Source organism: Phodopus roborovskii, unplaced genomic scaffold (genome assembly GCF_943737965.1).
Source record: "Phodopus roborovskii unplaced genomic scaffold, PHOROB, whole genome shotgun sequence".
Lineage (NCBI taxonomy): Eukaryota > Metazoa > Chordata > Mammalia > Rodentia > Cricetidae > Phodopus > Phodopus roborovskii.
The window spans coordinates 7,661,724-7,677,798 of record NW_026126645.1 but is presented as its reverse complement, the minus strand read 5'-3'; the positions used below and the strand labels follow the sequence as shown (position 1 = coordinate 7,677,798).

Sequence of the window (16,075 nt, the reverse complement as noted above, 5' to 3'; positions counted from 1 at the left end):
GGGCAGGGGATGGGACAAGGATAAGGTCACTGGTTTTGGGCAGTCACGTCAGGAGACTGGGGAGGAGGAAAACACTGCTGGCCTAGACACAACATATATTAAACTCACCTCATTCTGAAAGGAGCCACTGAAGGGCCACTGTCTTTTAATCCCCTTTTAAAGGAAAGAAGGGGGGGGGGGCTGGAGAGATGGCTCAGAGGTTAAGCGCACTGGCTGCTCTTCCAGAGGTCCTGAGTTCAATTCCCAGCAACCACATGGTGGCTCGCATCCATCTGTAGTGAGATCTGATGCCCTCTTCTGGCATGAAGATGTACATGCAGAAAGAGCATAGATAAGTAAATCTTAGATAAGTAAATCTTAAAGAAAAAGAGTAGGGAGACCTGAAGGTACCAGCCACACAGACCAATTGGGGCAGCAGGATTCTGCCCAAGGTGGCTAGCCAGAGGTAGGGCTGTGCCACCTGACCCCAAAATGATGGCCAGAGCCAGATGTGTGCATGCCTGTCATCCCAGCCTTCTAGAGCCTGAGGTGAGAGAAAGGAGTGTTCAAGCCTAGTTGGGATGAGCTACACTGCAAGACCCTGTCTAAAGAAACCGTAACAAAATGCTACAGAGGTTCTGACTCAGTGAGCCCCCATGATACAAATACCCTCTGTGTCTCTGGAGTGGGGGAATGGCTGCAGTGGTAGCATCAGCAGTTGCCTGTGTGGTACCCATGGCATCCCGGTCTGCCGGCCAGGTGGGTAGAACTGGGGTCTTTCCAAACTTGTGGTTACAGACACAGCCTTAACAGAGTGGGGAAAGTTTCTGATTTGTATGGGCGTTTCTGCCCTCGTGTGGCCATGAGTGGAACTGCAGTGTTAGGTGCCCCCCATTGCTCTTTTCTCACAGTCCTGTCTGGGAAAGGCAAGAATCTGGGGCATAAACCCCGGGGTACACCACTCCTCACATGCTACCCAATGCGGGACAAACCACCAACACTAACAACATTTTAGTCTAGGTTCTCCTTTCAGTGTCCCTTTGTAGGGATCCCTGCAAGCGTCACAGCCAGCCGGGATACTAAAAAAGAAAGTTGGGACCTGGCAGCGATGGTTTACGGTTTTAATTCCAGCACTCATGCAGCAGAGGCAGGCAGACCTCTGAGTTTGAGGTCAGTCTGCCTGGTCAACAGAGTGAGTTTTAGGACAGGCTCCAAAGCTACACAGAGAAACCCTGTTTTGAAAAGAAGGAAGGAAGGGAAGGAAGTTGGGTCAGTGCAACTGAGGCAGTTCTGGGTCAAGACTTCTGGAGTCTGATGCCAGGGAATTTATTTTTCACATATATAAATACTGTAAAGCAACGTTCCGGTGACTTTTGCTATTGACTGAGACAGTGTTCAGGAGGCAGTCTAGGTGATCCGGCTTGATGAGGGCTGGCTTTACAGAGTGGCTGAGATCACCAGGTATTAACACACAAAGTGCTCACAGCCTCCAGGGTGGAAAACAGGTGCCAGGTCTTCCCTTGAAGGAAAAAGCCTTGCTTTCAGAATTGCTCAACAACCCTGGGTTTTCTAATGCTTATCTGTGAGCTCTTGTACTAAGGATTCCCTAACTCGCTAGAGCAGTGGTTCTCAACCTTCCTAATGCTGAGACCCTTTAATACAGTTCTTCATGTTGTGGTGACCCCCAACCATCAAATTTTGTTGCTACTTAACTAATTTTGCTACTGTTACGAATCCTAATGTAAACATCTGATATGCCTGTGAAAGGGTCTTTTGACCCAAAGGTCACGCGGCCCCACAGGTTGAGAACCACTGTGCTAATGAGACAGACTAGGGAGGAGGGAGGAGATTGAAAGGGACCGGCTTCCTTCCATTCAGGCTGCAACTGGCCTGGCGATGAGTGTGGGCTCAGCCCTCAGACTCCAAGACCAACGAAGAGACTGACTCTTGGCTGCCAGAGACTCAGCTGTTGGGGGCCTCAACTTAGCCTGCCAAGACCCCACTGACCCACAGCAGAGCCCTGCAGAGAAAGCCAGCTGAGAAATGAGGAGGCCTCAAGTGGCCCAGTTCGCTAGGGCATGGTGTGCTGGCAGCACTGGGGAGGTAGAGGCCAGAGGGTCAGGACCATAAAACCAACCTGGGTTCCAGCCCCACAAGGTGGGAGGAGAGCACCAGCTCCGCCAAGTGGTCCCCTGACCCCCACATGTGCGTCCTGGCATGTGTGTGCACACGTAAACACTTAAACACGTAATTTTAAGGTTTTTTTCTTTTTATTCCAAACAAATGAAAAACTTCTCCAGGCCCCTTCTTCTCATTGACCCTCTTTACCAGATCCCAGCCGCTCAAATCTCCATTGCCCTCCCGGACCCTCCACTGGACTTGGGTTTGGTTTTTTGTTTTTTTTTTTTAAGACATAGCGTCTCACCAAGTAGCCCTGGGTAGCCTGGAAATCTCTGTGTACACCAGGCTGGCCTCAAACTCTTGAGATCTACCTGCCTCACTCTCCTGAGTGCTGGGATTGGAAGTATGCACCACCCCACCCCACTCTACCTCGCTGATCTCACGCCCTTCAGTGGACCCCACCCCCCCAAGCTCTCTCTGAAGCCGCAATTCTTCCCTGTGGTGTTTGAGGCAAAACCTCAGCAGCCCTCCAACCTCCTCCACTTAGCGACCCTCACTCAAGAGGCAGCAGCTGCCACCAAGTCTTGTGGAAGAAGGCAGCCAGAGAATCCAGGCCCCTGTCACTAGCACCTGTCCGTTTCTCAGGCTCTCACTCCACCGTTCCCCCACCACCTTCTCTAGAGGCCACAGGGCATCATCTGGCCACACCCCAGCACGCCCACACATCTTTAGTGGTTACTTTGCCATTACAGCCCTGACACCCTGAGAGTCACACCGTGGATGGGCCCTGGAAATCAGGGACAGGGTGGGGAACAGCGGAGGGCTGTGACATTCCCAGCACCTCACCTCCAGTTCTCCAGCTCATTCTGAACAAGGGATGAACAGAGAAGAAACCCCAGCTGCAACCCATCCATCCAGCCCGCACTTAGGATGCATCTCATCTCCTACAGAGCTCCAGCAACGGTTCTCTTCTCCAGGGAACACATCACCCTGGCTGATAGGGAGTGCCCTGCTGTACACAGAGCATACATATAGCCGGTGCTTAATAAATCTCGGGTCATGAATGAATTAATTCATGTGATATATATATATATATCCAAATAAAACACACATCTGGAAACAGACTACAGTGTCAAGTCCTATCCCACAGTCACAGGAAAGCCACCAGCCCCCCACGACAGCTTTTGCAGTCTGTCAGCCTACCCAGTATCACGGTATGGGCCAAAGCTAATGGCATCCTCTGCCCAGCTACTCTCTACACCAGAGCCAGGGACCAGAGTGCCAAAGTGGCTCCTGCCCACCCCACCAGCTGCTCTTGAGAAACGGTTGCTCATAGGCACACTAAAGACATCCAAGGGCAATGCCAAGGCCCTTGAGAGGCCCAAGAAAACACTTTTTATTTCTTTAAAATCAACAGGAAACGGAGCTGGAGAGATGGCTCGGTGGCTGAGAGCACTTGCTGCTTTTGCAGAGGACCCGAATTTGGTTTCCAGCACTGACACAGCAGCTCACAAACACCTCTAACTCCAGTTCCAGGAGATCTGATGTCCTCTCCTGGCACCAGGATCACACATGATGTACAGATATACATGTAGACAAACATACACATAAAATTATCCTTACATTTAAGATAATGATATAATAATTAATAATAAAATCTGCAGAAAAACATACAAATCCAGTTATAGTCATCTGCAAGGACAGCCCTGGAGTTTAGATCGATATTCTGATGGGAGATAGAGAGGCCCTGTGAATTCACTCCACCTTGGAAACCCCATACTTCTAGCCAACCACATCTCCTGCCCAAATTAAACAGTAATTACCAAGGTCAGGAAAAGGCCTTGTCAGGACAGGTTTGTCCCCAGGCTGAGCTCAGCCTTGAATCCTGTGCCCTCACCTGCCCCCCCCATGCCTATAAATGCCTAGCCTGCCTCCACACCAGCCATTCCTGAGCGCCTGACCATGTTGGGAATTACAGTCCTCGCCGCCACGGCCATCGTGGCCTGCGGTAAGCTTGGGAGTGGGGACAAGCTGCATCCAGCGGGCTGTAAGATCAAGCTGGCCTTGGGGTGTCCTCTGCTCCCCAAGAAAGGCGCTTTGGGGTCCTTTGTGGGTTCAGCTACTGAGCAGCTGTGTGTCGGTTAAGCCACTACCAAACTAGTAGGTCCTGGAGAGGGGATGAAGAGCAAGCCCTAGAGAGTGGAGTGAGGCTTAGACGGAGGCCCTGAGCAAGGCCCACAGTAGGTGCTTCACACTGCTGTGTTCACTCCAGGGGTCCACTGGGCCTGCCTTTCCCAGCTGTGTCTCCCTCTGGAGGGCTCCTTTGCCCTGGTGCTCTCCCAGATTACAAACTGAGGGGTTCAACAGGGTTTGGTTTTGGCGAGTGAGAGCACCTGATCAGGGATCGAGCTGGGCTCTCAAGTTGCAGGAGCAAACTGGACCGCATACAAGTATTAGGTTTGCCCATATCCCCATTCAACAGTGGGGACACAGAGGCCCAGTGATGCTCAGTACCCTGCCTCAGGGTCACATGCTGCCTAACAGCCAGAACTCCAGCCCCATCTGCCCCACCTCAGGACACACACTCCTAACCACGTCGCACGATTTCCGAGACATGACAGTGTGGTCCGCAATGAATGCTCCCCCATAGGCACACTGTGCTGAGACCCACAAGAGGCATCTTCTTCAGTTCCTCATGGCTGCCAGTCACCTGCCTGTTCCTTCCACTCCATGAAGCATCCTTCCTTCCTCCTCCTGTGTGGGTTTTCAAATGTGTCAGGAGACTTGGATTAGTGTTATTCTTCCCAGCTCTCTCTGTCTCTGTCTCTCTGTATCTCTCTGTCTCTCTCTCTCACACACACACACACACACACAGAGGGAGCGCAGGATGACCCTTCCCAGTCATCAAGTAGGATATGAACCACCACCAAGTCTGAGCTTCCTCCTGCCCTTTATTTGTGGGGGCCGGGGGTGACCAGCTCACCTGCACACCCCTCTCTTTTCACAGCTTCCAGCTGTGGAGACCCCACCTTCCCACCCAACGTGGCAACCAGGGTGGTAGGGGGAGAGGATGCCATCCCCCACAGCTGGCCTTGGCAGGTAAGCACTTTGTGAGACAGATGCAGAGGTTGGAGCGTCACGGCCCGGGATCCCTGGAGGACTAACACGTGGCCCTTTTACAGATCTCTCTTCAGTACCTCAGGGATGACACATGGAGGCACACCTGTGGGGGCACTCTGATCACCAACAGCCACGTCCTCACCGCTGCCCACTGCATCAAGTGAGCTGGGGTACACCGGGAGACCTGAGTATCTAATGCTCCAGGCACTGCCCTCTGCTAGCTAGTTCCCTTTACCAGTGTTCACGGGTTCAGTTGGAAGCATTTCTTGTGCACCTGCTATGTGTGCAGAAACGGCAAAGGAGACAAGCGCTGGCCTCTGGGGCTGTTTTGCTGAAATGTTCTATTCCATTATGCTAGTGGAAGGTAGAGCAATATGTAAATATGTGACAAACAAAACTGAGTCTGGAAGAGGGGGGAGGATACACTGTGGTTCTGGCTCAATTTTAAAAGAAGATAGCCCAGAACTGGGAGAGAGGGAGGGAGAGAGGAAGAGAGGGTGTTAAAATAGTAAAATAAAGGAGCTGGACTATAGCTTAGTTGGCGGAGTTCCTTCCTAGCCTGCACAATGCTGGGGATTGACTCCCCAGTGTAGCATGGAAACAGGTGGGATGGTACCTGTAATCCCATCATCACTCCCACAGGTGGGATGGTACCATGCTCCCATCACTCACTCCCACAGGTGGGATGGTACCCATGCTCCCATCAGTTGAGAGGTAGAGGAAGGAAGATCCTAGGTTGAAGATTATCTTTAGCTAGGCTATCCTTGCATTTGAAGCCAACCTGGGCTAAAAAGAAGAGAGGAAGAAAGGGAACGGGCAGTGAGGGAAAGAGGGAAGGAGGAAAGGAGAGAGGAAAAAGGAAAAAGAGGTAGAAGGAAAGAAAGATGGATCTGGGAGCTCTCTCTGAAAAGGACAAAGGCACAAAAGAAGGGTGTGAGGTCTGTGGGATTCCAGGAAAAGCCAGTGTGAAGGAGGTACCTCTTTGATGCTGGGGAAACGCTGGGGCAGCCTCCTACTGGGAGCAGAGTGTGAGGATGGGGTAGGGGTGTGAGGGTTGGGGGTATGTGTGCTTGACTGGAGAGAGGCAGAGTTGTGGGAAGGGCTTCAGGTGCAGTTAGCACCTGTTTCAGGAGATGCTGAACAGTCAGGGGAAGCCAGGTGTGGTGGTGCTTGCCGACCATCCTAGGGCAGGAGGGTCTTGTCCTAGGGAGGACAGAGCCAAGCAGGAGTCACTCTGGTGGCTACTGCCATGTGGAAGGCAGAGGCAGTGGCAGTTTGGATTCTCCTAGACTGCCAGTCTAGGGCAGCAAGGCCATGCCTGACCCGAGTCCCTGGCTCTAAACTGTAGGCCCTTTCTCACATCTTGCACAAGTCGATCAGAACAGATATTCCCTTTCCCACAAAGCCCTACTGTAGTGAGAGGACCAGGTCACCAATGCTCTTAGTTTCTGGTTGTTCCTGCCAGAGGCCACTTGACATCTCTCTCTTCCCCCTATAGCAAAACCTTAACCTACCGAGTGGCCCTGGGGAAGTCCAATTTGACGGTGGAGAATGAGGAAGGCTCTGTGTATTCTGGGGTGGACACCATCTACGTCCATGAGAAGTGGAACCCCCTCTTTGTGTGGTGAGTGCCGGCCCTGGGGCAGCATGGGAGGAGGGTCCCCAAGGTGGAGCCACAGAGTCTGACCCCTGTACTTGGCATGCCCAACCCACAGGGTCACAAGATTGACACCCATTCAGTCCTTCACGTTGATCAAAGATTAGGGTTAAGCACATATGGAATCTCTATCTCCAAGATCCCCCCACCAAACTCTTCTAGAATTCAACCTATCCTGAGTGCTGAGCACTTGCCCAGATTACAGCAGACATGTGAGATGCTGCCCTTCATCTAACCCTCACAACAGCCTTAGACAAGGAACTAAAGCTCAGAGAGGTTAAGAAATATAGCCCACATGGAGCATGGTGATACAAGTCTTTAATCCCAGCACTCAGGAGGCAAAGGCAAGCAGAGGCAGGTAGGTCTCTATTAAGTTCAAGGCCAGCATTTCCAAAACAGCCAGAGCTATGTGGGAGAGACCCTGTTTCAAAGAAAAGGAAAAGAAAGAAAAAGAGAGAGAGAAAGAAAGAAAGAAAGAAAGAAAGAAAGGAAGGAAGGAAGGAAGGAAGGAAGGAAGGAAAGAAGGAAGGAAAAGAAAAAAGAAAGAAAAAAATCAAAACCCCAAACCAGTCAGGTAAGTAGTCCGACAGCAGAGGATCCGTCTGATCCTGGTCCCTGTAGAATATCTCTTAACAAACCAAGGCAAGCAAAATGTTGTTAAATAAAGGAGTGAAATGAGCCTTGTACAAATTGCTGGGACCGCAGGGCTAACAGGTGCTACAGGAACACACAAACAGGGCAGGCCCAGCGTCCAGGCCTTGTGCAGGAACACACAAGCAAGGTGGGCACTGCAGTGCTCTGTGCGAATGCAATGTGAGGGATTGGGCAGGAGATGAGCAATGGACTCAGGGCCGTAGTGGAGATAAAAGGAGTTGTGAGGCAGGCACAGGTCTTTAATCTTTAATCCCAGACTCAGGAGCTGGAGACAAGTGGATCTCTGAGTTCAAGGCCAGCCTGGTCTACAGAGCAGGTTCAAAGACAGCCAGAGTTACACAGAGAAACCCTGTCTCAAGAAAAAAAAAAAAAAAGAAAGAAAGAAAGAAAGAAAAATAAAAAAATAAAGAAGGGAGGAAGGGAAGGAGGGAGGAAGAAAGATGTCCCAAATCTAATCTCATATATATATCCCAGTGCATATCTGCCAGAGTCACCAATTTTTTGTCTTTAAATGAACCTGAACATGTGTTGTCATCACTTCGGACTTGTTACAGCTTGCTTTCCAGGGGGTCATAACCTACAGTGGTTGTGAACATTTCCATTCTGTTAAGCTGTCATGAACTGGCACATGAGGAAGACGCCACATCTAAGGGGACAGGTGTACCTACTAGAGAGGTCACTTAGGGTTGGGAAGGTGGCTGCATGGCTAAGAGCACTTGCTGTGTGCCTTAGTCCCAGTTTCTGTTGCTGTGATAAATACTATGAGGGGGAAAAAAGGCAACCCGGGAAAGGAAGGGTTTGCTTTATGCTCTCAGGCTGGAGCAAGAACTCAAGCAAGGCAGGAATCAAGACAGGGTTTCTCTGTGTCTTGGAACTCAATCTGTAGAGCAGGCTGACCTCGAACTCAGAAGTCTGCCTGCCTCTGCCCCCTGACTGCTGTGCCAGGATTAAAGGCATGCACCACCACATGCCTGGCTTTCAGTCTGCTTTTGTCATCCAGGGCCACTAGCCCAGGGATGGCACCATCCACAGTGAGCTAGGCCCTCCCACATCAACTATCAATCAGGAGATGCCCTAGAAACTTGCCTACGGGCCAATCCTATGCAAAGCACTTTCTCAATCAAGAGCCATTCTTCCCACCTTAACCTGTGTCAAATTGACATAAAATGTCACAGCACACTGTGCAAGCCTGAGGATCTGCGTTCAGATCCCCAGCACCCCATTAGAAGCTGTGCGGGGCTGGAAGAGAGCCTCCAACCCCAGTTCTGTGAGAGGTGGAAGCATGAGGATCTCCAGGGATTGCTGGCTGCCAGCCTCACTGGTGAGAGTTGTCTCCAGGAATAAGGTGGAGAGTAAGAGAGCAGGACACCTGACATCCTCCACACATGCATGGACACACACACACACACACACACACACACACACACACACACACACTGCCATTTGTCCTCCAGAGTCTCCACTAGCTAATAAGCTGCTCCTAGGTGTGTATTTATGGAATCCCTGGCCACCAAGGCTTGACACCCAGCACCATCTTCTATACACCTGCTGAACCTCCGCCTTGTGTTCCAGGAATGACATTGCCATCATCAAGCTGGCTGAGCCCGTAGAACTGAGTGACACCATCAAGGTGGGCTGCATCCCAGAGGAGGGCGCACTGCTGCCTCAGGACTACCCCTGCTATGTCACCGGCTGGGGTCGCCTCTGGAGTGAGTACCGGGATGTCTCCAAGGCTCCCTGGAGGAGGCACCACTCGAGATCAGCATGTCTCCCACATTCTCCCTCCTGCCTGGCATTTCCATAGATTACCCTTCGTTATAATATCAGCTACTATTTATTTACTCAGCCCAGACCATGCGACAAGCATGTCACAAGGAAGTGTGGTGGGTGATAGGGGGATTAAATAGGCTAGAACTCATCAGGTATTTAGAACAGGAATTGCCTCATTGCCCCAGCCACGAAAATAAACTAAAAACAAAAGGCAGGCATGGTCATGCATGTCCGTGATCCAGAACTTGGAAGGTGCAGGATGGAGGGTCAAGAGTTCAAGATCACTACATAGGGAGTTGGAGGCCAGCCTAGGCTACATGAGAACCTGTATCAAAATAATGAATAAACTGACCAACTAACTAAAACCGTGCCCTTCGGGGTAAGGAGGCTAGATTTCACGGTAAACCAATGCTCAGGCAGATGCCAGCTGAGCTAGACAGTTAAACGGAAATTAAAGCTTTGCAAGAAAGCACAGGCTAGCCCTTAAGGACATCCTGGGCAAAGAAAACCTTCAGATATGTGCAGCTAACAGGGAATTCTGGAAGGAAATGACTGACAGGTGGACCCTCAAGATCCCAGCTGAGGCAGAGGGCTCACAGGTCAAGCTGCCTCAGCACAGAGTGAGTTTGAGAGCAGCCTGAACAACTCAGGGAGACCCTGCCTCAAAACAAAAAGTTAACAGAAGGCTGGGCATACAGATCAATGGGAAACTGCTTGCCCAGCATACTCAAAGCTCTAGGTTTGATCCCTAGCATAGCAAAACAGGAAGGGGGCAAAGTCGGACCCCAAACTAAACACACAGTCTCTAAGGGACCGTGACCCAAAGATTTGCACCATCTTGATGAAGGACACACTCAGTTCCCACAGCCTTCCATGCACCCAATTTGCCTTTGCCGGGGCCCACTCTCCTGCTGGCTGGATGCCAGAGCTATGGATGAGCTAAGGGCACAGGTTGACTCCCTGCACGGCTGCTCTCTCCCCAGCTGGTGGTCCCATTGCCGACGTGCTCCAACAGGGCCTGCAGCCCATAGTGAGCCACGCCACATGCTCCAGGTTGGACTGGTGGTTCATCAAGGTCAGGAAGACGATGCAGTGTGCTGGGGGTGATGGTGTCATCTCAGCCTGTAATGTGAGTGTCCTGACCCCACACTAGGAGGCAGCAGGGAGGTGGGCAGAGCAGAGTAGGATGGAGCATATCAAACCCCTCCCTCCAAGAAGCCAAGCTCTGATGGATCTTGTAGGCCTAGGGGAAAGCTGTCACCCCAGCCCATCCCTTGCTGCTCAGCCCCAATGCATGGGGAGAGGTAGCAGGCTGGACATGAGCAGCTCAACTTCAAGTCCCAACGGAGCCAGCAATTGGGTGGGCTGCTGAAACGTTCTATAAAGGAGGGGGGGCAGGGGAGAGGTGGCTCAAAGGGTAAAGGTGACCTGAGTGTGATCCCCAAAACCCACATGGTAGAAGGAGAGGACCAGATCTCCACACACTCACTGTGACATTTATGTGTGCACGTGCACACAAAATGAAAATGAGAGAGAGAGAGAGAGAGAGAGAGAGAGAGAGAGAGAGAGAGAGAGAGAGAGAGAGAAATGGAGCTCGAGCTAGGGAGATAATTCAGTTGGTAGTGTTTGCCTTGCAAGCACAAAGACCTGAATTCAATTCCCAGACCTCATGCTATAAAAATGTCAAGCATGGTGGCACACCTGAATCCCAGTGCTAGGGAGGTAGAGACAAGAGAGCTCCTGGGTCTCCCTGGCCAATGAGTCTGCCCAGGAGGCCAGCTCCAGGCCAGAGAGAAGTGGGCCTGAGGATGATGAGCAAGGGTGTCTTCTGGTTCCACAGACATCTGCACACATACCCCACACACACACACACATACATGCACACATGCATGCACATATACACACATAAAAAACACCGACCATAGGAAACACTTCACAGAGCCACTAAGAGACTAAATGTGTCTAGCAGCATGAAGTGGTTTCCTTCATATTTGACTCCTGAAGGCTCTGATGCACCAATCCAGGGAGACAGGGACTCAGAGTGTGACCAGAACCACAGAACATCCAGGACAGGGGGGACTGTCCATTCTGAAACACATGACCATGTCCCTATACCACACCCCTACTCTCCCAGACTTCTTCAGGCTCCTTGATCTCTGGGGAGTTCACAGAAATCTTACATACAGTGACCTGAGCAGTCAGGGAAACTGAGGCAGAGGAGGTTGGCTTCATCCCAGATCACAGCAAACCTCACAGAATGAGGCCAAGGTAGTCCCTACACTTCCTCTGTCACTATCCCCAAGCTAGCTTCAGGCCTAAATATTAGGTATGGAGGTCAAGGGCCCAGTTCACATCCCCCACAGCAGCCAAGCTGGCCTCTGGGAGAGGTTTGGAGCTGAGGCCTGCTGCTCTGATGCAGGGAGATTCCGGTGGCCCACTGAACTGCCAAGCAGAAGATGGCTCCTGGCAGGTGCATGGCATCGTGAGCTTTGGCTCCCCTAAAGGCTGCAACACACTCAAGAAGCCAGTGGTCTTCACCCGCGTGTCTGCCTACAATGACTGGATCAACGAGGTAGGCGTCCCCTGCGCCCCTCCCGGTGGCCCTGAGGCCACTTCCTCATGTAGCGTCTCCTTCACTAGCTCCTTCCTGGATGTATTCACTGGACACATCCCACATTCACATTCATTCTTCCACTCACTGAGAAACCCCAGCTGAACCCTTCTTGGAGCAGGCCTCGAGTCAGGAGCGGGAAGGGGAAACACAGAGGGGGCACATGGGTAGCCACATAAAGGCTTAAGGGTGTGGGGACAGAGGCATCCTGGGCACGAGCTCCCCAACAAGTACAGGATATGTCCTAAGCCCACACGCACCATGCTCTGAAGAGAGCCTTTGAGCAGAGACCAGGCCTGGCCATGTCCCTACTGGGAGCCTACTACCCTGAAGAGCCTTACTCTGCCCCAGAAAGTAGGATGTCCCAGAGTCACTCATCACTGTGCCTGTTCCACCAGAAAATACAGCTGTGAAGAGTCGGTTCCAGAAGCCTTGCAGCCTCCCAACAGCAATAAAACTCCTTCCATGAACACCTGGGTACATTCATTTATGCCTTCTGGGGGTTCCTGGATCTCTAAGCACTGGAAACATATACCCTAGGCCAGGCCATGGAGACATTAAAGGCAGGCATGTCGCCATGTTAACAGGAGGCGAGCAGGTAGCTTGAGAGGCCAGAATTAAGGTGTAGGCCCTCCAGCTGCAGGTGGAGGCAGGTGGCTCCTCAAAGCCGGGCCACACCACAGGAAGATGCATGCATCTCAGAGAGATTCCTAGCAATGAGTGCCCCGCAGGTTCCTTCCCACCCAGCACAACCCCGACAGTATTGTTGGCCAGAGGTGTCTGATTGGAGAAGTGTTTGATGAATCCTGGCCCTGGTGGTGCAGGAAGAGGAGGACCCCAGAGCCACCCACAGGCTTGAGGAAAGCAGTAGTTTCCACAGTCACAGGAAAAGCCTAAGATGGGGAGGGAAACCGAGGCCCAGAGAGAGGAAGTACTGGACTAGGGCCTCAGCAACAGCCAGCAAAACAGGAGCCACGATGGACTAGGGACAGGAGTACTCTCAGGAGGCAGGTGAGACTCAAGACCTGAGTAGCCAGGGCCTGGTGAGAGATGTCCCAGCTAGGCATTCATCCCCTGAAGAGGGAACACTAACCTGGGATGTTCCTGAAAGTGTGGCCATTTGTCTTAGTTGGGGTTCCTATTTCTTTGATGAAAAGCCATGACCAAAAGCAAGTTGGGGAAGGAAGGATTATTTGGCTTACACTCCCACATCACAGTTTATCATCAAAGGAAGTCAGGACAAGAACTCAAGCAGGACAGGAACCTGGAGGCAGAAGCTGATGCAGAGGCCACGGAGGGGTGCTGCTTACTGGCTTGCTTCCCAGGGCTTTCTCAGCCTGCTTTCTAATAGAACCCAAGACCATCAGCCCAGGGGTGGCCCCACCCACAACCAGCCTCTCACATCAGTCACTAAGAAAATGCCCCACAGACCGATCTTATGGAGGCATCATCTCAATTGAGGCTCCTTTGTCTCTGATAAAAATAATTTGTATCAAGCTGACATAAAACCAGCCAGTACAACTGACCCCCTTGTCAACCTGACACACAAACACATCTCTGTGAAGCCACAACCTCCCTTTCTTGTTCATCCCCAAGAGCACACATTAATATGAACATCACAACGCAAAATTTTCCAAGTCTTAAAAATCCCAGTCTTTACAAATTCAAACACTTTAAAAAGCCCATCCATTTAAATCCAGAGTCTCCTTTAAAACCCAGAATCTCTTTAAAAATTCAGTGTCTCAACCGTGCGCTCCTATAAGACCAAAAATAAATAAAATGCCAATTAAGTACATTCTTCCTTCAAGAGGCACGGTCACAATCAAAGCAAAGCAAAACCAAACTCCAAGTGTAAATAACTCAGTACCCAGCGTCTGGGATCCACTCACCATCTTCTGGACTCCTCCAAAGGGATTGGGGTCACTTCTCCAGCTCCGCCCTCCCCCTGCAGCACACACAGCTCCTCTTCTAGGCTGGGGGGGGGGGGTTCCGGGAGGCTCCAGGGGGCTCCAGGCCACTGCTGCTGCTGTCCTTGGTGCTCATCGGTGGTGCTGGCATCTCCAAAACGCTGGGCTGCACTCTCACCGATGGCCTCTCCTGGGCTCTCTTCAGGGATTCTAACCCTGCCACAGAGTGCCAGGCCTCAGCTGCTCTCCATGAGCCCTTCCCACCTGCAAAGCCGGCACCAGCTGGGAAACTCGTACCCTACCAGGTTAGGCTGCCAATGTGAGCTACAACCTCGGCCAAGTTTGGAACACAGCTTCTGTGTGCTGACACTCAGGAAATGCTTTCCTCAGATTTCACCTCAGCAATGCTGGTCTCTTCTTAATCGCCGCTAATTTCTCAGCTCCAGCTGACCGGCATCGAGGATCCCAGCAGATCAGAGATTTCACTGTAGTAGTTCTGTATCTGGTTAACCACAGTTGATTCTTCAGCCGCAGCTAGCCAGAACCACAGAATCTTTTGGTTTTGGTTTTTTGGGTTTTTTTTTTTTTTTTTCCTTTTGGATTTTAAAGACAGGGTTTCACTGTGTAACAGCCATGGCTGTCTTGGAACTGGCTCTGTAGATCAAGCTGGCCTCGAACTCAAAGATCCGCGTACCTCTGTACCCACAGAATCTTAATTCAAAATAGCAAATGGCTCTGATGGAGTCTTTAATCTTCCTTCTGAAACTTCACAGGCCAGGCCTCCATCTCTTTCACCTCTCTCAGCTCTCATCAATCTCCCAAAGGACAGCCCACTCAGACATCAATGCTCATGGCTTTTCTAGCCCAGCTTCTACTCCTTTCTCGATCCCCCGCAAAAGCTGTGCCCCCTTTGGGAGTCACAAATCAGATATCCTGCATATCAGATATTTGCATTATGATTCATAACAGCAACAAAATTAGTTATGAAGTCGCAACAAAATGATTTTATGATTGGGGCCACTACAACATGAGGAACAGTATTAAAGGTCACAGTAATAGAAGGTTGGGAACCACTGCTCCACAGGCTTGTCTACAGCCTGATCTTCTGCTGTTGTTGTTTTCTGAGGTGGTTTCTCTGTGTAGCCCTGGCTGTCCTGGAACTCTCACACTGTAGACCAGACTGGCCTTGAACTCACAGAGATCCACCTACCTCTGCTTCCAAAGTGCTGGAATTAAAGACGTGCACCCATGTCCAGCCCCTACTATCTTGGAATACTAAAGATCAGGAAAAACAGGCTAAATAGATGTTTATTCAAGGAGAAATAATGTACAACAGAGACACATGAAGGCCAGCAGTTTCCTGGTCCCCAGGATGCCTCCAGATGTTCTCTGTCCCCATCTAGCAAGCTAAAGAGCTGGGGGAGGTGGCTTTCCCCAGACCTAGTTCCCCCAGGTCACATCCGCCCCTGTCCCTACCCCCAATGGGCATGGTCAGTGCCACAGGTGCAGACAGCGTGATTGTCTCACTACACCCTACAACCTGATCTTATGGAGGCATTTTCTCAATTGAGGCGCCCTCCCCTCTAATGACTGTAACTGTGTCAAGCTGACATAAAGCTAGCCAGCACATCGTCTACCAGGGCTGCACCGCAGCCTCTGATCTCCTTCCAGGAGCCCCTAGCTACAGCTACTGATTAGTCCATGAACTGACCTGCTCCTTCCATCAGGAATCAGGGCTGGAAGAGGGGCCTCCACTGCCCTGGGGTGCCGTTCTCAGGAATGCCCTTTGTTACTCAGAACGTGATAGGGTATAAGGGTCCCCAGGTTCAGAGGTCCTTGCTCTGCAGTAGACAACAGTGTGTGGTGTGCATGAGGGTGTGTGTCCAGAAATGTGTGTGTGTGTGTGTGTGTGTGTGTGTGTGTGTGTGTGTGTGTGTGTCCAGTAACACAGACCAGGGGAACAGAAATGTGCTACCTTAACCAATGTCTGTTAGCAGCGGTAGTCCAGGAGGGCTTCCTGAAGGTGGTGATGCCCAAGCTGGCTCTTAAAATTGGAGTAGAAGTTTCCTAAGAGTATTGCTGGTTGGTTGATCTCTTCTGCATCCCCTTCTGTCATGCTTGTCTCTAAGGGGGCATCACACATGCTCAACTCTTGCTGACCCCAGGTCCCTTGCAGGTAGGGAACTAGGGGAATGAATCAGTTATGGCCAGGAGAATAATAATGAAATAATCTAAGGTTCCATGAGCTCTATCCCT

At 51.1% G+C, this 16,075-nt stretch overlaps 1 protein-coding gene across 1 annotated transcript; it reads left to right on the top strand.

Annotated features, from left to right (window-relative positions):
* The first annotated feature begins 672 nt into the window (after positions 1-672).
* On the top strand, positions 673-12,353 carry Ctrc (chymotrypsin C). Its single transcript, XM_051173535.1, has 9 exons — positions 673-738; positions 4,027-4,108; positions 5,108-5,199; positions 5,283-5,380; positions 6,719-6,844; positions 9,104-9,240; positions 10,285-10,430; positions 11,721-11,873; positions 12,311-12,353. The coding sequence occupies exons 1-9, from the start codon at positions 673-675 to the stop codon at positions 12,323-12,325; spliced, it is 915 nt and encodes a 304-aa protein (XP_051029492.1). The 3' UTR covers positions 12,326-12,353.
* The last annotated feature ends 3,722 nt before the right edge of the window (positions 12,354-16,075 follow it).